The 18,401-nt window shown below is 42.5% G+C and overlaps 8 protein-coding genes across 11 annotated transcripts; 2 read left to right on the top strand and 6 right to left on the bottom strand.

Annotated features, from left to right (window-relative positions):
* Positions 1–57: 57 nt before the first annotated feature.
* On the bottom strand, positions 58–3,916 carry LOC128252731 (VPS35 endosomal protein sorting factor-like). Of its 3 annotated transcripts, none has more exons than XM_052980711.1 (12): positions 3,789–3,916; positions 3,632–3,722; positions 3,459–3,572; positions 3,226–3,397; positions 2,508–3,163; positions 2,276–2,442; positions 1,937–2,219; positions 1,562–1,872; positions 1,168–1,499; positions 796–1,104; positions 466–734; positions 58–406 (listed from the first exon to the last, which is right to left on the bottom strand). In XM_052980711.1, exons 1-12 carry the CDS (start codon positions 3,803–3,805, stop codon positions 299–301), a joined length of 2,829 nt encoding a protein of 942 aa, XP_052836671.1. In that variant the 5' UTR covers positions 3,806–3,916; the 3' UTR covers positions 58–298. The 3 variants fall into 3 exon arrangements, with proteins under 3 accessions (XP_052836671.1, XP_052836672.1, XP_052836673.1); XM_052980712.1 differs by having other exon boundaries at positions 3,229–3,397; XM_052980713.1 differs by having other exon boundaries at positions 3,471–3,572.
* A 349-nt stretch (positions 3,917–4,265) lies between these two features.
* LOC128252734 (transcription factor Ouib) lies at positions 4,266–6,343 on the top strand. The gene is made up of 4 exons (XM_052980717.1): positions 4,266–4,507; positions 4,575–5,281; positions 5,336–5,581; positions 6,044–6,343. The coding sequence occupies exons 1-4, from the start codon at positions 4,367–4,369 to the stop codon at positions 6,207–6,209; spliced, it is 1,260 nt and encodes a 419-aa protein (XP_052836677.1). The 5' UTR covers positions 4,266–4,366; the 3' UTR covers positions 6,210–6,343.
* Positions 6,344–6,410: 67 nt separating this feature from the next.
* LOC128252730 (transcription factor Ouib) lies at positions 6,411–7,775 on the top strand. The gene is made up of 4 exons (XM_052980710.1): positions 6,411–6,600; positions 6,656–7,206; positions 7,281–7,526; positions 7,582–7,775. Exons 1-4 carry the CDS (start codon positions 6,481–6,483, stop codon positions 7,709–7,711), a joined length of 1,047 nt encoding a protein of 348 aa, XP_052836670.1. The 5' UTR covers positions 6,411–6,480; the 3' UTR covers positions 7,712–7,775.
* A 17-nt stretch (positions 7,776–7,792) lies between these two features.
* On the bottom strand, positions 7,793–9,278 carry LOC128252729 (transcription factor Ouib). Its single transcript, XM_052980709.1, has 4 exons — positions 9,090–9,278; positions 8,483–9,033; positions 8,182–8,427; positions 7,793–8,126 (listed from the first exon to the last, which is right to left on the bottom strand). Exons 1-4 carry the CDS (start codon positions 9,207–9,209, stop codon positions 7,856–7,858), a joined length of 1,188 nt encoding a protein of 395 aa, XP_052836669.1. The 5' UTR covers positions 9,210–9,278; the 3' UTR covers positions 7,793–7,855.
* A 321-nt stretch (positions 9,279–9,599) lies between these two features.
* LOC128252787 (transcription factor Ouib) lies at positions 9,600–10,990 on the bottom strand. 2 transcript variants are annotated; one of them, XM_052980832.1, is made up of 4 exons: positions 10,721–10,990; positions 10,585–10,660; positions 10,164–10,536; positions 9,600–10,099 (listed from the first exon to the last, which is right to left on the bottom strand). In XM_052980832.1, exons 1-4 carry the CDS (start codon positions 10,841–10,843, stop codon positions 9,739–9,741), a joined length of 933 nt encoding a protein of 310 aa, XP_052836792.1. In that variant the 5' UTR covers positions 10,844–10,990; the 3' UTR covers positions 9,600–9,738. The 2 variants fall into 2 exon arrangements, with proteins under 2 accessions (XP_052836792.1, XP_052836791.1); XM_052980831.1 differs by having other exon boundaries at positions 10,164–10,660.
* Positions 10,991–11,244: 254 nt separating this feature from the next.
* LOC128252785 (transcription factor Ouib) lies at positions 11,245–14,036 on the bottom strand. The gene is made up of 4 exons (XM_052980828.1): positions 13,767–14,036; positions 13,120–13,688; positions 12,549–12,797; positions 11,245–12,483 (listed from the first exon to the last, which is right to left on the bottom strand). Exons 1-4 carry the CDS (start codon positions 13,956–13,958, stop codon positions 12,255–12,257), a joined length of 1,239 nt encoding a protein of 412 aa, XP_052836788.1. The 5' UTR covers positions 13,959–14,036; the 3' UTR covers positions 11,245–12,254.
* Positions 14,037–14,119: 83 nt separating this feature from the next.
* Positions 14,120–15,692, bottom strand: LOC128252786 (uncharacterized). The gene is made up of 2 exons (XM_052980829.1): positions 15,512–15,692; positions 14,120–15,452 (listed from the first exon to the last, which is right to left on the bottom strand). The coding sequence occupies exons 1-2, from the start codon at positions 15,531–15,533 to the stop codon at positions 14,344–14,346; spliced, it is 1,131 nt and encodes a 376-aa protein (XP_052836789.1). The 5' UTR covers positions 15,534–15,692; the 3' UTR covers positions 14,120–14,343.
* Positions 15,693–15,819: 127 nt separating this feature from the next.
* Positions 15,820–18,294, bottom strand: LOC128252788 (uncharacterized). Its single transcript, XM_052980833.1, has 2 exons — positions 17,700–18,294; positions 15,820–17,257 (listed from the first exon to the last, which is right to left on the bottom strand). The coding sequence occupies exons 1-2, from the start codon at positions 17,953–17,955 to the stop codon at positions 17,064–17,066; spliced, it is 450 nt and encodes a 149-aa protein (XP_052836793.1). The 5' UTR covers positions 17,956–18,294; the 3' UTR covers positions 15,820–17,063.
* Between the last annotated feature and the right edge of the window lie 107 nt (positions 18,295–18,401).

Here is an 18,401-nt window from a genome sequence, read left to right as displayed (position 1 = left end):
TGCGCTTTTAAGACACCATAAAACAGTTGTTTTATTTGCATGAAACCATTTACTAAATATGCTTTTTATTATCTCTGGAAAAACATCGCGAAATTTCAGGTCAAAATTTAATTAAGTCTTCAAACGTTATAATATACTTGTAATTGCACAGAAATGTAATACAAAATGTGTCAGTTCCTTTTGAAGGTTGAAAAAGCAAAAACTCAAGATAGAACCAGGCAATAAATCCGTAAAAGATTCATGCACATAAGAGAATATAATCTCAGCGGATAACTATAAGTTGCTACAAGCTCATTTCTCAGCTGTTGCGCATGCGCAGAAGTAGTTTTGCTATGGCCTGAGCCTGTGAGGGTGAGGCATCCTTTACTTGCTTGTACAGAATCTCCACACTTCGCAGGGTTTGCGGCTGCAAAGGAAACAAATTTATAATAAGAAGGTTCAGATAACATAGTAAATTCAACATACTAGTGTCTTTACATCTAGCTGTGTTTGAGCCTTGTTGGCCAGCAGCCATAGATTCACTGCCAATTGAGCGAGTGATTCCTTCTCGAGGTCAGCATATCGCACGATGCGTAGGAAAAGTTCCAAGGCTAGTTCCGCTTGTGGTCGTTGCTGCTGGGCCACGCCCAATGATTTCAGCTGCAGCAGGATGGCATCGACAACCTGAGCACACATGTTGTTTACCTCTTGCAAAAACTTGGGATCGTGGCCATACAAATCGTCATTGGAAACCACTGTAAAATAGGATTCGTTTGTAAAAGTTTATATAGGATAATTGTCATTATTATAACCTACCGCCTTTTATATGATAAGGGAACTTTTCCAGGCTCTGAACATAAAGCATGTCCAGGGAATGCAGATAAATGATACTAGGCGCCGTGCTGTTCGCCTTGAATTCATGCCTTCCAACCACCTCCAGCAGCAGCCGTAGGAAATACAGGACTCCCTGCTCTGGACTATCCGGCACAACGATTAAAGTGGCCAACAAATTACGCATATAAGACACCAGAAACCGCTCTAGGCTACGCGGCTTTCCATCGAAGTCCACGGTGGCTGCAGGCAGCTCATTAACCAACTGCAAGGCAGCCTCAAAACAGGCATCGGCTGTTGTAGAAAATATAATTATTTAAAAATGGTTAAGTCACATAAATCTGATTTAATACTAACCTTGCCCTAAGCAGAGATGCTGCAGTGCCAGTTGACCGCAAAGCAAATACAAATTCATTTGCTGCTGAACAGCTCCAATGCTGGGAATGGTGATGAAGCAGTAGGCAATGCAGGCCTTTACGAATCCCGTTGACTTCGAACGATTTCGGGTGGCTAATTTGCAGGCCGCATGAACGAGAGTCACATAGACGGCATCCAAATTGCTGAAAGTGCCCCTAGCCTCCACATAGAAACTGAGTTGCTGCTCCAAATCACGCCCAAAGTGAACTTTGTGGATAAAGACATTAATGAGCTGAGAAATTTGACGGCGCTCATCATCCACAGAGAGGGCACTGTCAAGATAATATTACAAATTGTTTAAACAACATTTTGTTCATATTATTGGGCTACTCACTTCACAGAATCATTCAAAATCTTTCCGAGATACATCAATGCGTTTGTTACCACAGCATCGCAGGTATATTCCTCACTGTTTTGTTTGTAAAAACTGAGAATGTTTTTGCATACTTCCACACGCACCGATTCCTTTTGAAAGAGGTCCAAGTAGGGCAAAAAGTTCGGCTGAATCAGCAGCAACTCAATGCTGCGATAGTTTTGCATTATCCTGGTTAAAATGCTTTGCAATTGGGAGTAGTGTTTTTCATAGGCTTTGCCGAGACACATCCGCGCATTCAGTTCGCCTAACAATCGGTTCACCTCGTGAATCTATAAAAATGATTAATTAATATCTTATATCTAATGAACAAACTAGAAGAACAAGCAAACTAACCGTAAAATACTGAGATACGAAGACTGCCCAAGTCTCCACACAGTTGATGTATTCGTTAGGATCCGTCAGCTTGTTAATGGTCTCAAAAGCAGCTTTCAAAAAGGAAATCCGCTGCTCTTGCAAGGGAGCACAGCTACTAACGCAGCTTCCTAGCGACCGTAGCAACTGGGACTTGGAGATTCCAGGGGTTTCGGAAGCATTAATAAGCTCTATGAATTCTAATGCATTTGTAGCAATAAACTCGGACTTAAAGGAACTTAGAATAGACATCAGTATTGCACCGCTGTGGTTACGTATAGTATTAGTAAAACAGATAGGTTGTAGAGGAAAATGACTTACTTGTTCTTTAACTGCTTGCACTCATTAAGCATATCCTGCGTGTGCAGCTCACATTTGTGAACAAGGCAGAGGAACATATAGTCAAAGGCCGGTGCATATAACTGTAGGTAGGAGCTAGCAGTGACGATCTCCGGATGAAGATTAAATCGGGCCACAAAACGAAAGATCTATCAAATATATTTTCGTTAAGAGATAATATGTTTGACATTTCCACAAAGAAAATAACACTCACCTGTGGGTATATGACAAACAGATCGCTAAAGTTCTCCCTGATGTATGTCTTACTGGGCGTAAGGGTCACGCCCATTCGCACCAAGTAGCAGCGGGCATAGCTGGATACCAAAGGATCGGCTATACCCCTCAATTGATGGGTCAAACGTTGCAATATGCGTTCATACTCCTCGCGAGAGGATGACAGAAACTCGTAACACTTGAATATAGACAGCTCCAAGTATAGACGCGGCAACAACTCTCGAATAGAGGCGATCTTGTAAAACCAATTCTGGCACGTGTCCCGGGCAGCCTCCCGTTCTCGCTCCAATGTGGTCGCCGATGCTGCGGGATCTCCAGAGGCCTTGGCCCGCAATCGTTCATATACCAGTTTCCCGAAAACATCAAGAATGTCCGTGATGAGCACATACTGACTTGGGTAAAACTGCAGCACAGTGGTGTCCGCCAGCATCTTGGCACACTGTATGGCTATCTTCAGAGCCTTTACCCTCTGATCGTTGTGCCAGGACTGGATGAGCTCTTGCTTAAGTTGTTCAAATCGCTGGATGTACTCCTGCTGCGTGAGATCCATCATGTGGCGCATGCTGCCATCATCAAAGTGATCCAACTGCTCCAGGCGGTACTTTGTCTTGTCTGCCACCACGGTTTGGGCTTTGACTATAATTGGTATAAACGTGTTAAAATGGTTAACAAATCAATTTATTAACTAAAATACGTACTACTTTCACTGCCGCCATCCAAGCTTCCGGAGGCCACTAAAAAACTGGTGGAGAGCGATAGCTTCTCGTTGGTGGTAAAGCGGTTGAGGATGCCAAGGCGACGACAGCTCCACTGCAACGTGTTGTCCTCCGGTTCCGTTCGATCCCTCTCGCGACGCTTCGTCTTGAGGTCCTGCAGACCATAATGGAATATGATTAGTCATGTTCCTTTCGGGTGGTGCCACTTTACTTACGAACTCACTGACCATTTGGCTGAGAGGATCGTGGAGTTCCTCATCTTGGCGGGCAAACTGCGAGAGTGGGTCGGTGCCCTCCAGAGCCCGGCTCAAGGGATTGCTGTCCACCAACTGGATAGGAGTTATGTTTTTATAGAGCAATACTAAGGGGCGTTGTATCATTTACCCACCGTCACTGTTTGTTGCTTCAGCGGATGATCCAGCGTGGCCTGGCCAGCCAGGTGGTTCTTCCGGACTTCGTAGCATCGCGGCACGCAAACCCTGCAGTCAGATGCAATATTTATTAATTCTTATTTGTTTATTTTCGTGCAAAAGTAAATAAAGTACCATTCCAAGTTCGCCATAGCGTTGCGGTTGTTGTTGTCGGCATTCCAGACAGCTGTTTGTTAACAGGTATGGGCGTTGGCAGAAAAATGTAAGGGGGTTGTAATGGCTCGGAAGAGACTGTACTTATTGGGCCAAAATTTTGAAACAAGTTAATAGCTGTGAAACTATTTATTTAGTTATTAATTAATTAATTATATTTAGTTATGCTCCATAAATAACTGATTTTTGCTCAGAACTTTATTACATGATTTTTTTTGGCTGGTTTTAAGTTAACATGACTTCAAGTTGGTTTTAATTTACCTATAAGCTATAATTAACTATTATTACGAATTGAAAAAAATTATAACAAAAAATATAATAATAATAAAATAATATATTAAAATTTCCAAATATCACTTCAGTACACTTTTCATCCCCCAAACTGCGCCCATGTGACAGGCGTTGTTTCGTGGCGAATGGCAATCGTTAACAGCGAACCGCCGGGTGAATGCCAAATGCAGTTGACAAGCGACGCGTTTTATATTTTGTGTTCACAATAATCTTCAAAAACGATTTAATTTCGGATTGCGACTGAAAAAATGTCCAAATCTGCACTGAAACACCTGAAGAGCACGTGCCGCGTGTGTGGAAAGTATGCGAGCAACAAGCGATCGCCGAAAATATTCGAACGGACGAACACAAAGATGATCGACAACATTGAGGCGCTAACAGGCTTGCGGGTAAATTTTCCACTGTCGATTTATAGATTTCTATAGTTATAAAAGCAAACCTTGATTTCCCCTGTAGTTGGAGAACTATGGCTGCCTGCCGGATCAGATCTGCGAGTGCTGCAGCATCGAACTGGCCGCCGCCATTAAGTTGAGGGAGCGCTGCATTGCCGCCCAGCGGGAGTTGCTCATGGGATTGACCGAGGAGCAGCGCCAGGGCATCTCGGCCTTTTACCGGGCCGCCGTTATGGGTGAGGAGATATCGGAGGCGGTGAAGAAGTACCTTCCGCCCGATGATGAAGAGGTATTCGCTACCTACCAGGAAATAGTGCTCGAGGAGCCAAAGGAAGAGATCGACGAGAGCAAGGAGTTCGAAAGTACCTACTACGAGGTGGCCGAGGGCAATACTGGCGAAGATGATGGCGGATCCTTGATAGAGGAGGCCGAGTACGAATCCATCATGGCCGAGGACGAGGAGCAGCAGCATATGGAACTGGAAGATGATACCGAGCTGATTGTGGGCGATGTCAACGACGCGTATGTCTACGATTCCGATGATGAGGTGGCCGTGCTGGACAATGTGCTGGACGATGAGTACGAGCATGAGAACATTGTGGTCAAAAAGTGTAGTCTGCCGCCCAAGCCGAAGACCCGCTCGGATGATCCACGTCGTCGGGGCACCGGAGGAGTCTATATTTGCGAGCAGTGCGGAAACCACATCAAAGGTCGCATGGCCTTTGAACTCCACTGCCGTCGCCATCGCGGGGACAAGCAATTCGGCTGCGAGTAAGTGAATCTCTTTCTTTGTGTACAGTTTGATAAAATAGTGTTTATCGTCAGGCTCTGCCAGTCTCGCTTCTGCACCACTTCCGAACTGAAGCGGCACATGCGCAAGCACACCGGGGAGCGTCCGTTCGCGTGCCAGTACTGCGGTCGCTGTTTCACCGACTACACCACCCGGGTTAAGCACGAGCGCACCCACACCAACGAACGACCCTACGTCTGCGGAACCTGCGGCAAGGCCTTCACCACCGGCTACATCCTCAAGAACCACATGCTGATACATTCCGGCGAGCGGGCATATAGGTGAGTTGACCCCTCAATGGGAAATCATAAGTTTATTAGGTCCTTACTGTTTTAATCAGAAGGAAATGAGATTAAAACAGTAAAGTACACGGTCTCGTTCTGATTTGTTGGGACTGCAATATATATACACTTAATGCGTAGAAATCATTTTCTTGTTAGGCCCAAAGTTATTGTTTTAATCAGTTAGGGAGCTCCTTGAAGCGAATAGTGTGGTTATTTCAAATTTGTAGACTTTATACATAGTTACGAAAAAAAAGTATAAACGATATTGTTCCGATACAATTTTAAAACTCAATAAAACATTAATTTTATTTTATTGTTCCGAAAAAATTAAGGCCAGAACTGCTTTTTCAAGTAAAAATACAGAGATTAATATTCCCTCCAATACAAAATCAAACGAAAATGATTATATTTACTAGACTGCAACTAAAACTTATATTGTAAATCGGAATTCTAATGCAGGTGCGAGCTGTGCGACAAGTCATTCATGCTGCCCACCCACCTGAGCACCCACTTCCGGTCTGGAGTTCACAAACGTCACCTGGAGAAGGCCGAAATGAAGCAGGTCCTTGAGCAGGAGCAGAAGCGGGATCTTAAGGAGGAGGAGGAGGACAGCCTTCACATCTAAACTCCGAATGTAGCAATACTAAGCGATGCATGATCGACAATGGCGCACAGCCAAAAAGCATTTCTGCTAAAAAAAAAACATAATATAAATTGTAATAGAACTTAACCATGAATAAAAACCATCTTCAAAACCCACTTAATTGTGTTTATTTTTTAACTTTTCGGCGTTTCCATGTGAATGGCAAAACTAAACAGCTGATTGAATCGAGCGTAGCGTTGTTTACTTAAATATTTTGGAGGCAATTTGTTTAAATTGTTCAAGCGACTATAAAATGCAACCAAAAGTGTGTCGTACGTGTGGTAAAATCACAAATAGGGAGAGATCGATGAATATATTTGAAAAACACAATGAAAACACATTGGAGCACATAAAATTACTAACTGGGGTTTTGGTAAGTGGCTACACCTACAAAAATGTTCAAATTTATAATACTTTATCCTTTAAAGTTGGAGAACTGTACCAGTCTGCCCATTTTATTGTGCATGTCGTGCCAAACACGCGTAAAACAAGCCATATCCTTTCGGAATCGATGTCTGGAAGTTCAACGGGAGCTCCTCGAATCCATGAATGAAAAGGAGCTCATGAAAGTCCCCCATGACTACAGAAGGATCTTTGAGCCGGAGGATCACTTGGACCACACACAAATCAGTATTGAAATCGAGCGAATAGACTATGGCGATGTAGATCCTAGTGGAACGTCGTACATCAAATTGGAAAGCAACCTCAGTGAATCAAAAGTAAATGAGAATGGGGCTGATGACGACGATGTCACTTATGATGAAGTGGATTACCTCATTTATGAGAGCGATGAAGATGTGCTTGAACAACCAGGACAAAAACCAAGCCTTCAGAAACCCAAAACAAGAAGAATACGAAGGAAACCCGGTGAATCCAATGGCACCTACGTTTGCGAGGAGTGCGGAAATAACGTCAAAGGACGAATAGCATTTATGCTGCATTGCAAGCGACATCGCGGCGTCAAGGATTTTGAATGCGAGTACGTACTCAAATGCTTTTTATTTGTTTAAATAGTTTTGACCACCCTTGTATATAATTTTTATTGACTTATAGATTCTGTCCGGATCGCTTCTGTACGCCGGCCGAACTTAAGCGTCACACGCGGAAGCACACCGGAGAGAAGCCATTTGCGTGTCGGCACTGTTCCCGCAGTTTCTCAGACTACAGCACGCGGTTGAAGCACGAGCGGACCCATACAAACGAGCGCCCATTTGCCTGCAAAGAATGCAAGAGCTCCTTTACCACCGCCTATATTCTAAAGAACCATATGCTTGTACACACTGGAGAGAGGGCTTTCAGGTGAGAACTGGCCTTAATTCACGACATTTTAGCTATTAATTATATTTCCTTGCAGGTGCAACTTGTGCAATAAGTCCTTCAGTCGCGACACACATCTCAACACTCACTACCGCTCAAATGCTCACAAGCGCAACATGCAAAGGGAGGGCTTAGTCATCAATCAGGACTCAGAAGAGGGAATATAACAGTGCTATTAGAATGTAACTCATTAGTAATGCGAACTTTACTTAAGGATCTAGTAACTACAGAAGAAAAAAATAAATAAATAAGATAAAAACTTGTTTAAACTATATTTGGCTTTGTTAAGGTTGAGATTGTTCATTAATGACCTAATTTGTACTATACATCAGATTTGATGTTCCCAGGGCTCCCAGGTCCAAAGATGCATCATCCTGCTCCTGCTCCGCCGGCAAAGGCACTTCTATCGTAAAGGCAACAGCCTCTGGCTCGGTTCCCAGAACGGGTTTAGCCTGCTCCGCTGGCTGCTGAACCTCACCCGACTCCACCTTCGCTTTCTCCACATTATGTTTGTGGGTATTGGAGCGGTAGTGAGTCTTCAAGTGGGTGGGTCGCGCAAAGGACCTGTGGCACAACTCACATCTGGAAAGGTTTTGATTAAGTGATTACTGGCATTGGCAAAAGATCAGTTACTAGCCTGAACAGCCGCTCGCCCGTGTGGATGAGCATGTGATTCTTGAGGATGTACGAGTTGGTGAAGCCTTTGCCGCACTGGGCACAAACAAATGGTCGATCGTTTGTGTGGGTCCGCTCATGACGCAGTCGTCCGCTGTAGTTGACATATGTGCGGTCACAGAAGCGGCATTGGAAATTGCGATCCCCGGTGTGCATCACCTGGTGGCCTTTCAGCTCACCGGAGGAAAGGAAACGTGCGGGGCATAGTCTGCAAAGGTTGTAATATCAGAATACAATCTAACAATGACCAAAGCGTTGCTTACTCGCACTGGAACGGCCTAATCCCACTGTGCTTCCGCAGGTGACGATCGAAGGAGGATTTGCCGGTAATGTTGTTGCCGCACTGATCGCAAAAGAAGACAGGGAGTGGTACTTTGGATCGCTTTTCACTTTTCCCGGATTTATTGGCTCCACGACGTAGAATTCTTTTCACCCTGATGGGTGAGGCGGGCCCATCATTCTCCGAAGAAGTGGCCATCTCTTTAATAGCCAACTCCATATCGGCCTCATTGCAGGAATCCAGGTGATCGATGCCATCGTCCTCCTCATCGCCGTTGCTCAGGTTCTCCAGCTTAATCATCATCTCTAGGGGACTGGGTGGGGTCGGGACCGGAACGGGTTCCTCATGGCGTTGTCTTTGGGAGCGGGCACTACGACGAACTGAGGAACGGGAGCTAACTTCCTCGGTCTTGGCCACCGAATCCTCAAAGATTTTCTGACTGCTCACGCAGCGATCGCGAAAAGCTATGGCGCTCTGCAGATCCCTTTGGCAGATCTCACACATCCAGTCGGGTAAATCGGGTTCACAGTGCAGCTGCCACAAAAATAATCAACTTAAATGGAAGTAATTAACATTTTTCATGGGCTTACCAGAACGCCGGTGAGCAAGCTGATTTGTTGCAGCACTTTGCGAGCACTATTGTTGAATAGTTTAAGCGATTTCGAGTTCTCTGTGCTTCTGGCGCACACGCGGCACACATTATGAAGCATTTTACCAAGTTATCCTAAAATAAATTGGTAAATTTCCAATTGTAAACATTGACAGCCACCCAAAATAAATTTGCCATTCACGACAAAACACTCCCATTCCATATAACTTCTATAGACGTTATACAACACTGGTACCGAGTAAGGCCGCGAATTAATAACGGTTGCTAGCCGTTTCAAAATAATGCATGAAAACTTTAGATTTCTTTCGAAGTTATTAACAACGGTGTGTTAAAAAGTGGAAAAACAAATAAAAGACGAAAAGACGAAACCCTAAGAATGACTGTTTTAACTTGGTAAAAATAAAAAACACTTTTTTCTGCGAAAAGTAGAAAACTACACTTTATATAAAAAAAATTTAATTAAGAAAATTGCTAAATAGCTAGATATCTGTTTGCTTTTCTATAATGTGAAACAATTGTTTGTCCTTACATAAAATATATAAAGACCCCTGAATTTTAAGTACGAAAGTTAGCCCATCTTAAGTATCTCCTCCAACTCCGCTGATTAAGATTTAATTTTTGAAATAGGATTAAACTGTTGTTCCATTGCTTTTCTTCTTTTCGACATTTTGGTGGTGAAACAGCGTTCGGAAGTGCGCTACTAGGTGTTCCTTTCTCTGAAACGAGCGATCGCAAAGGTCGCATCGGAAATGCCTCTCGCCCGTGTGGATGACCATGTGGTTTTTGAGGACGGTGGAGTAGGTGAAGGTCTTGCCGCATTCTTCGCAGACAAAGGGCCGCTCGTTGGTGTGAGTCCTCTCGTGATTCACGCGACCCATGTAGCTGACGTACTTCCTCTCGCAGTAGCGGCATGCAAATGGTTGGCCACCGGTGTGGACCAGACGATGGCCACGAAGTTCCGCAGCGGAGAGAAACCTGGCATCGCACTTCCTAGAAAAAAATAATAAAATATCAGCACACAAATCTACACTTCTGAGCCAAGAGGCAGTCTTACTTGCAGCAGAACGGTCGATCGCCAGCGTGTTTTCTCTTGTGCCGAAGAAAAGAGGATCTGGAGACGAATGGAGTTCCACACACATCGCATATATTTATCTTTTGAACGGACTGGGGTTTGTGTGTAACTTTGGTGGTCTTTTGGGGTGGATCGGAGATGCCATCTTCAACTCCTTCTTGGCTACAATCCACTTCCTGTGGCCCCTCTTTCTCATGTATCAAACTATTATCCAAGGGCTCCTCTTCAATTAGAATTTGAAACGTTTCTTCCAGCACCCGGTCGTCGTCGCTCTCCTCAAAAGTGCTGACTTCGGCACATTGGTTTGGTTTCAGCTCAGGTTTCTCTTCACTTTGCGACTCACTGGACGATGGGTCTTCCTCGATGGTCAGCCATTGCTTTTGGGTCTTGATGCACAACTTACGGAATGCCAGTGCCGATCTCAGATCCATTTGGCAGCAGAGACACATAAAGCCTGGAGCATTTTCCTGTGCTTCCAACTGATATATTCACATTTAAGTCTATTATTTGCCTGTGTTTTTAAACACACTTTTACTCACCCTAAGTCCGGTTATCATCTGCAAATGCCTTAGATATTTTCTATTGACCAAGTCGAAAAGATTCACGCTTCTTTTGCAGACCTTCTGCCTTCCGCACACTCTGCAGATTTTGTTGTTCAGCATCTTGCTAGCTCAGCTCGACTGATTGAATCGAATTGAAATGCAATTGCATGTTAATCAGTTAATCCGAAGCAAACGGCTGCGTCATCAGTCAGAGGAAAACGCGTTTAATATATGCAGGGCGCCAAAATCAGGGGAATTTTTTAAATATCCAAGTTTTATTTGAATAAAGTAACGTTCTTTTAACAATTCGAGCAGCCCGAATCATCAGAAGCTGCTCTTATACTATAAACTATATAAGTACCAATGTCACTATTGTAAAAATTGTACATTTGCGGTAAAAATTATGTTCGTTTTCAAGTTTGATTAGAATAAAGTAACGTTTTTTTTTTAAATCGAGAAATCTGATTTTTTATAGGCTGCCTACAGATTGTATAATAAAACAGAAAAATTTGATGACATTCCTTAATCTATATATGTATCAAGGTTACTGTTGTAGAAGCTGTGCAGTTTCGGATTTAATAACAATAATCAAACAATTTAATACAGTAAGTACATTTTTTGATTTAAGGCACATGTTTAAATCCCATAATTATATTTATACTTCTACTTTAATTTTGATTGCAGCTGGGTACCAATATTTGTTAAAATATGTTCAAGTTCGTATCCTTCTCTTGTATTTTTAAAATTCTTTCGTCTAAAAATATGTCGGTTAACAATTGAGTGTTTTCTTAACAATTATAACGTCAAAAATAATACAATTTGTATATGACTTGAGATTTTTGAAAACAACTTGTTTAACATTAAAAAATGTTAAAGCCTTGTTGAGCCTTTTAAACTTTCTGTAAATGTTATAAAAACTTAACCTTTTATCTGGCATATAAAAACATTTTGAGATTATATGTTATTTGTAAAACTGTTTTCTTCAACGTGTATATAACAAACTTAGTTTAAGCTGACAGAAGTTAGTACAATTTTAAGATCGATTTTTGTACATAATTAAAGCAGGACATTTAAAAACAAATGTAATTCAAACATGTTTTTGAGATTATATGTAACTTGTAAAATTGTTAGTCTTCAACAAACTTTATTAAACCGTGCAGAAGATATAAAAATGTAATGAGAGATTTTTGTAAAAATTAAAACAGACATCAACATTATACGTGACAATTTAGACACAATCTTGATATTTTAGCGGAAGACTTTTAGCAAACTTTCCACACATTTCCTTGAAATTTATTTTTGTAAATAAATTTTGGAAAAGATCGCTGCAGAGTATAAAAATCTGGTGCCGAGTTTCTCTTGTTTCCGAGACTTCAGTAATTTTAAAATGTAACCCAACAGGGTTCAATTTAATATTGTCTTTTGTAGTTTTAGATCTCATTCAGCTCTTGCGAATCCCTACTAACCGAAATGTCTTTTTTTTTTGGTATTCCTAACTGAGAAATTGATTAAAATGGCATATTGAACAGAACTAAATTTCCTGACACAAAATGTCGAAGTGCGTCTGCACTAGTTTTTCGTCGATAGGACTAGCCAGTTTGGTTATTTGAGGCCAGGTTTCGTCGGTTTCGATGCTGACCGAGGACATAGTTTCTGATGATAATGAGCCAGCCATTTCAGCGTTCCGCTTGTGCGTGTTCGAAACAAAGTGGGTGACGAGATGTTTCTTCAAGCTGAACGACCGATCGCATACATCGCAGCTGAAGTGGTGCAATAACATTAGTATTTTACTTGTTACATTTTCACTTTAATATATTTGACTTACCCGAACTTTCTCAAAGCTGTGTGCGACTGCATGTGGGCCTTTAGGATACAAGTCCTTGTGAAGGCCTTTCCGCACTGATCGCACACAAAAGGACGTTCATTCGTATGGATCCTCTCGTGTTTTTTTCGGCCCACCACGGAGAAGTATCTACGTTCGCAGTAGCGACAGGGAAAAGGAGGATCCTTGGTGTGATGGGTGAGATTATGGGCCTTCAGTTCATTACCTGACAAAAAGGACTTTGGACACTCCCTGAAAAAAGGAAAAAAACTAATTTAATGATATGATAACAATTTAACTGATTTTGCATATTATTTTGGACCCCATACCAGCATTTTCATTTCATATGTAAATATGCAAGATCTTCTCACTTCTTATACAAATTTATGCAGCATCGCTGGAATTTGATTTCCAGCCTTTGCTTACCAGATACAGAGCTGTGCGCTTCGCATCCATGCTCTTATCTTCATCTTGATGAAACATTCATGCATACATACACACAATGCAATGAAAACTCTATCTTGTTATTTGACCTAGGCATTTGGATTCAATTACATAATTGCTTTTAACTTACTTGCAGGGATAGGGTCTTTTGCCGGTGTGGTCGTACTCGTGCCTCAACAAAGATGATTTATTGTTCTTAATAACTCCACAAGTGTTGCATGCGTAGATTTGAACTTTGCCGGTTAGTTTGCGCTCCGAGTCTGTATCCTCATCTTCCTGTAAAGAAAGATCCTCCTCTTTTACAGAGCAATCCTCTATCTTTAAATCGTCATCATCCAGTTTTGGATCACATTCCGGGGAATCCGGTGGCCCGGAGAGCTCGGCTAGCTGATCAAATTCATCGTCGCCACCTGTTGCTTCCGGAAAAGGTATATTCTCGTGTGATACAACAATGTCCACTTTTTCCACGGGCATCGTGGACCGCACCCTACGCCGCGGGTTCTTTCTTTGTTTCTTGGGCACCGCCTCCATTGGCTTCTCTTCCTGGTCTTGGTTTTCCACCACTTCCGCCTCACTCTTCTCGACTGGCACCCATTTCTTCTGCTCCGAAATGCAGATTTTTCGAAAGTGCATGGCCGAAACGATGTCCGTTTGACAGCAGAAACACACCATATCCGGTGCATTGGGAATCTGTTGCAGCTGCACCATGGTACCACATAAAAAAGGGAACGCAATTATATATTGCAAGATCTATTTTTATTTATGGCCAAAACTTACGCGAATTCCGGTTATTAGGTGGATGCGACGCAGGACCTCCATCTCTTGGCGGCCAGGCTTGAAGAGATTTACGGCCTTTGGGCACAGCCTACTCCTGCCGCACACTCGGCACACGTTAATTAACATTTTAACTTTTTGTAATTTCGAAGCAAACAAATTAAAAAGAAACTGGTTGGAGGCTATAAAGTCCATTCACCACGAAACGCAGGCATAAGCAGTGCTGCAAAACGACAAATTGCTGATATTCAAATGGAGCTTGCGCGCCACTTTAAATCACTTTCAAAATAATACATTTTAAAAATGTTTGAAAAAACTACTATCTATAAGATTAAGAACTTTAAAAAAAATATAGGTTCAGTATTATACGTATTTATATTATCTGTTCCTATTTTCAATAAGCTAACAGTAGCTAAAATAAATTTGAAAATCCTAATCAGGCTCAATATTTCATGGATTGAAATGTTTTTGGTTTATTTTCGGTGAGAGTTTTGAACTACTGCGGCCAGGGCCATTGCGAACTATTGAAAACCATTACGAGTTTAGAGCCGAAACAGAGTCCCGTTGAATTTTTAAAGTCTTAAACGTTCGAGCAGTCGTTGTCTTCGTATAACTTGAATGCGTTGTCCTTGATGGCATTGCCCCTGATCTGCAGGTCCTTGTAGAACAAGATCTCACTGTGGAGCGCCTCCTCCCGTTCGCGAGCTATCTTTAACTCCAGGAGATCGAGACGCCGTCGCTCGACCATTACGCGATAGCGATGCAGCTCCTGCTGGCGCTGCCGGAAAGTGGGCAGCTGGGTGGTGCCGGCACTTGCACTGCTGGTGCTGGAGCACTTTTTGCCTCCCGCCGCTGTCACCGTTTCGGGGGATGATCCACTCCTTGTCCCGGCGGCGGACACCTTACTCGCCACAGTGCGACTCCTAGCAGATGTGCTACGGCGCACCGCTTCCACAAACGAGGAGCTGGTGGGTGCCGCGACATGGACACTGATCAGCTCACTGCGCACCCGGGATCCTGGTTCCTGATCCTGAACTGGACTGTTCTTGGGCACCTCCAGCTCGCCGGAGCAGCAAGAATCCGTTTCGTTGGCTATCGTCATGCGCCTGCGGTGGGCAAACTTAGGCTCCACCTCACGCACCACGCACGTCTGCTGCGGCGGCAGGCTGAAGGACTCCAGTTTGAGGTCGGAAACCAGCTCCCGGGTTGTACTCTTGCTCCGCTTGAACTTCAGCGATTCGTGGGATGGCCTGTAGCGCAACGCCAGGCTGGGCTTCGCGGTCAGCACGACGTCTTCCTGTACATCAGCCCCATTCTGCCGCTTATGAATACCGTCAAAGAGACGCCGCCAGTAGACGATGGCTCGTTCCTTGGCGCTAGACTCCTTTATCTCCGGCAAAGATGTGGCCGATGACTGGTTGGCTTTCCACACCGGCTCCTTTTGGTTGACCGTCTTCTTAACCACCTCGCGCTCTTGAACTCCAGCCCTCTTCTTGTCCAGGTCGTGCAGAAGCAGCTGCCAGTTCTCGCCAGCCGTACGTTTCCTATCCGGCACATCGGTGACCTGACTGCGGCTCTGGACGGGAAGGCGGCGATAGCTGACCAAGGAGTCAAAGGTTTCCTCCTCATCATTGAGCTTCCACACGACTCGACGACTGCTGCTGGATACGGACTGGTCAAAGGCCTCGTCTGAAAAACATAAATATATAAAATATATGTATATAAACCCTCATATTATTAGAACTCACCCGACTTGTGCGTTTTATCCATGGAGTTCAATGGTATCTTTCTTTTGTTCCTTGAAATAACCACAGGCACGCAGCAGTTCTGATTCCCGAATTTGGAGAGTACACAAATTTGGAAAAACTGTGTTTGTCTGGCTGAAATTTGTTTCGAAAATTTTGTCTGCTTGGAAAAAAAATATACCTGTATACGTACTCTAAAAGATCGTTATGAAACCATAGCCTACTATAAACACATATGGATTCTTTGGTTTTGATCTTTAATTGGTATTTTCTTCGAGTGTTTATAAATTTGTCATAAAATCTTTAAGGTGTTGGTTTTTATTTTTTGTTTATTAACTAATCCGTTTTACACGCGCTTTAAAAGTATGTTAACATTTTGCGTTTAACGAAATGACATAAATATTTTACAAGTAAATTATTCAACATAGGCTGTGACTTTGGTTTGTTCCAGCTTTCAGCGGTTTTGTTTAATTAAAATTTTCGTATTAAAAGCATGAGATTTGTGGACTTTTGAGAGTTTTGCAATCGGTTTGTGCGCTAATTTGCTATGAAACCACAAGAAGGTCTTACAAATTGTACGCATTCTTTGGTGAATATTGGTGACTAGCATTAGTGGAGCTGCGTTTTGAATCCTCGGTTCCTTTCAGGCGGGGATAATTGAGCGTGATTAACCGGGGGTTTTTAGTTGCCAATAGGCAGAATTAGTGAGAAGAATTTCGCAAGGACATTGCGTCACTTTAATGGAGGGTTTTCTGCCTAGTTTTTAACACTCTAAAGATGTTTAATATGATTTAGCTTATTTGTTTGCCCTTTCTTGTAAATGTTATTACCATTGGGTTTCGCTTAGTTTTAGTACCGTCTTGAACATGTTATTTACGCTATATGCTAGTTTTATATAAAGTATTTTCATTAAAGTACACACATGGTCTAGACTTTTGCTGGGCTTTGTTTTAGTTTAGTTCTGCACACTTGTTCTCCTGCCTGAATATAGGTATAAACTACTAACTGCTTCGCTTAAGCACAATTCACATGATTCGGTTTTTGACTAGATTTTCTGAGATATTCTATTTTTTACAATTCTTTTCAAGATTCGAGTTATCTGTGAACTATTATAAATTATTTGCACACATTAAATTTGTTTTGGGTGTTTTTTTGTTTTAGATATTTTTTACAAAAAAATTGTCATCTTAAAAATTTGAAAATTATTCAAGTTTAAGTTTTTGCTTGTTGTCTTATATTGGTTCCAATTGATGCTTAAATGTTAACAATTTTTGTATATAAAACCGTTTAATATATGTATATAAGAGTGTGTGTATGTTATCATAAACCTTACTATACATAAGTATTAATATGCTACATATGTTTTTTTTTGTTTCTGTTTGGTTTTTTCTTCGGCCATGAGCAATTCAGCTTCCTACTGCATTTTAAACTTCATTATGTTTCATTACACTTCACTTCACTTCACTTCTGTTCATTTATTTCCGATCTTGTATATTGCTAAACATTCGCCGCATGTACATTTGTTGCTGGTTGGCTGATGTTGCTGTATATGTGGCTAATCATAAGTTACTGGACGACACAGCGAGAAAACGAAGACGATGGCATACCACACCTCGGTCAGGTAAAGTGCAATCTGCAGCGTACACAGGCAGTACTCCAGGCGCAGTCGGTAGGTCTGCATCAGCAGCAGATAGGAGACGCCCACAAAGCAGGGGGCGGTCATGAAGACCGACAGTATGGCTGACCAACCTGGGATCGAAAGAAGAGAAAAACTCTATAAAAAAGTAGTTCGAAATTGATCACAAATATGGTGGATGTTTCTATATAAGTTCAGGCATTTAAAATAGAAATATATCTATATTAAAACCATAATTTTTTCTCGATTATGGTGAATAATAAAAGCTCTTCGAGTGTAAATAAACATTTGATCAATATTTAACTATAGTTTTGTGACAGTTGGTTTTTCCATAAAGTCCTTATAACAAACTAAATTATATGCCTTGCCTTAAAATAAATGAAATTCTACAAAGACTTAAGTAGAAATTATGCTTTGCTTAAATTTTATAAAAGATCACTATTTTATATACAAGACTGATTAAATGGATTTTGCCTCAAATGATAACACCCTCTATAATTGTATTGTTTTAGAAAATCCTAAAATTAGACTGGAAGGCGGGCGAATGCTTTCTACCTCGGTCGGCCAGCGAACTCATTCGTCCCATTATCAGGCGGATCGTCTCGAAGACAATGAAGCTAATCATCACGCCAGTGTCCAGGGCCAGCGTATGTCCTGTATAGCTGAGATTGATGGCCTTCAAGAGGCCCATGGCCATCTCACAGCAGGCGAACATGCCGAAGTAGAACGAGTTGAGGTAGATCAGCACCTCGTAGTTCATGCTGGGATTCGGCTTCTTCGGCACGAGCGGTGGGGGCCGCTTGGGCGGCATCTTTCTGGCGGCTTGGTTTCCCCGGCTTTTTCCCTTGAAGTCTACCGCAAATTGGCCCGAATCGATCTCCCGGATCGCTCACACGACGGCGTTGCTCACGTTGGGCACTGTATTTATAGACTGACCATAATAATAACGCGGACCTGCCGTGCTGCTCGCTTGGCCAATGCAGCGGCATCACATCGGCGGTCTCACGGTTTGTCGCTGCGAAATGTGCTGTTTATTTGAATAATGTGCTGATGGCCGTTGTCGCCTTTTATTTGTTTTCCCTGCTCGGTGTTTTGGTCAGCATGGGCCAACGAATTGCCTGCCCAGAAATTAGCAAAAATAATTTCCCTGGTCATAACAAAAGCTATTAGGACGCATACTATTAAAACTCCCTTGGCGGACATTTCCCTTGGGTAAAAAGCCGCCCTTAAATGGTTCGCTACAATTACAAAATACTG

Source organism: Drosophila gunungcola, chromosome 3R, assembly GCF_025200985.1.
Source record: "Drosophila gunungcola strain Sukarami chromosome 3R, Dgunungcola_SK_2, whole genome shotgun sequence".
Taxonomy (NCBI): Eukaryota; Metazoa; Arthropoda; class Insecta; order Diptera; family Drosophilidae; genus Drosophila; species Drosophila gunungcola.
This window is presented reverse-complemented; position numbering and strand designations above follow the sequence as displayed.

Excerpts from the sequence above, each read along its gene's own strand:
- LOC128252731 (XM_052980711.1), bottom strand. Across the intron at positions 3,573-3,631 it reads TGAAGCAACAAACAGTGACG|TTGGTGGACAGCAATCCCTT; the intron begins GTGGGTAAATGA and ends ACTCCTATCCAG. Across the intron at positions 1,873-1,936 it reads TCGTATCTCAGTATTTTACG|ATTCACGAGGTGAACCGATT; the intron begins GTTAGTTTGCTT and ends TCATTTTTATAG.
- LOC128252786 (XM_052980829.1), bottom strand. The coding sequence starts at position 15,533 with ATGGATAAAACGCACAAGTCGG. Across the intron at positions 15,453-15,511 it reads GGATAAAACGCACAAGTCGG|ACGAGGCCTTTGACCAGTCC; the intron begins GTGAGTTCTAAT and ends TATGTTTTTCAG.
- LOC128252730 (XM_052980710.1), top strand. The coding sequence starts at position 6,481 with ATGCAACCAAAAGTGTGTCGTACGTGTGGTAAAATCACAAATAGGGAG. Across the intron at positions 7,207-7,280 it reads GTCAAGGATTTTGAATGCGA|ATTCTGTCCGGATCGCTTCT; the intron begins GTACGTACTCAA and ends ATTGACTTATAG. Across the intron at positions 7,527-7,581 it reads ACTGGAGAGAGGGCTTTCAG|GTGCAACTTGTGCAATAAGT; the intron begins GTGAGAACTGGC and ends ATTTCCTTGCAG.
- LOC128252734 (XM_052980717.1), top strand. The coding sequence starts at position 4,367 with ATGTCCAAATCTGCACTGAAACACCTGAAGAGCACGTGCCGCGTGTGT. Across the intron at positions 5,282-5,335 it reads GACAAGCAATTCGGCTGCGA|GCTCTGCCAGTCTCGCTTCT; the intron begins GTAAGTGAATCT and ends GTTTATCGTCAG. Across the intron at positions 5,582-6,043 it reads TCCGGCGAGCGGGCATATAG|GTGCGAGCTGTGCGACAAGT; the intron begins GTGAGTTGACCC and ends ATTCTAATGCAG.
- LOC128252785 (XM_052980828.1), bottom strand. The coding sequence starts at position 13,958 with ATGGACTTTATAGCCTCCAACCAGTTTCTTTTTAATTTGTTTGCTTCG. Across the intron at positions 13,689-13,766 it reads ACCTAATAACCGGAATTCGC|CTGCAACAGATTCCCAATGC; the intron begins GTAAGTTTTGGC and ends ACCATGGTGCAG. Across the intron at positions 12,484-12,548 it reads ACAGCTTTGAGAAAGTTCGG|CTGCGATGTATGCGATCGGT; the intron begins GTAAGTCAAATA and ends GCACCACTTCAG.
- LOC128252788 (XM_052980833.1), bottom strand. The coding sequence starts at position 17,955 with ATGCCGCCCAAGCGGCCCCCACCGCTCGTGCCGAAGAAGCCGAATCCC. Across the intron at positions 17,258-17,699 it reads GAGTTCGCTGGCCGACCGAG|GTTGGTCAGCCATACTGTCG; the intron begins GTAGAAAGCATT and ends TTTCGATCCCAG.
- LOC128252787 (XM_052980831.1), bottom strand. The coding sequence starts at position 10,843 with ATGCTGAACAACAAAATCTGCAGAGTGTGCGGAAGGCAGAAGGTCTGC. Across the intron at positions 10,661-10,720 it reads AGATGATAACCGGACTTAGG|TTGGAAGCACAGGAAAATGC; the intron begins GTGAGTAAAAGT and ends TGAATATATCAG. Across the intron at positions 10,100-10,163 it reads GATCGACCGTTCTGCTGCAA|GAAGTGCGATGCCAGGTTTC; the intron begins GTAAGACTGCCT and ends ATTTTTTTCTAG.
- LOC128252729 (XM_052980709.1), bottom strand. The coding sequence starts at position 9,209 with ATGCTTCATAATGTGTGCCGCGTGTGCGCCAGAAGCACAGAGAACTCG. Across the intron at positions 8,428-8,482 it reads ATTAGGCCGTTCCAGTGCGA|ACTATGCCCCGCACGTTTCC; the intron begins GTAAGCAACGCT and ends CAACCTTTGCAG. Across the intron at positions 8,127-8,181 it reads ACGGGCGAGCGGCTGTTCAG|ATGTGAGTTGTGCCACAGGT; the intron begins GCTAGTAACTGA and ends AAACCTTTCCAG.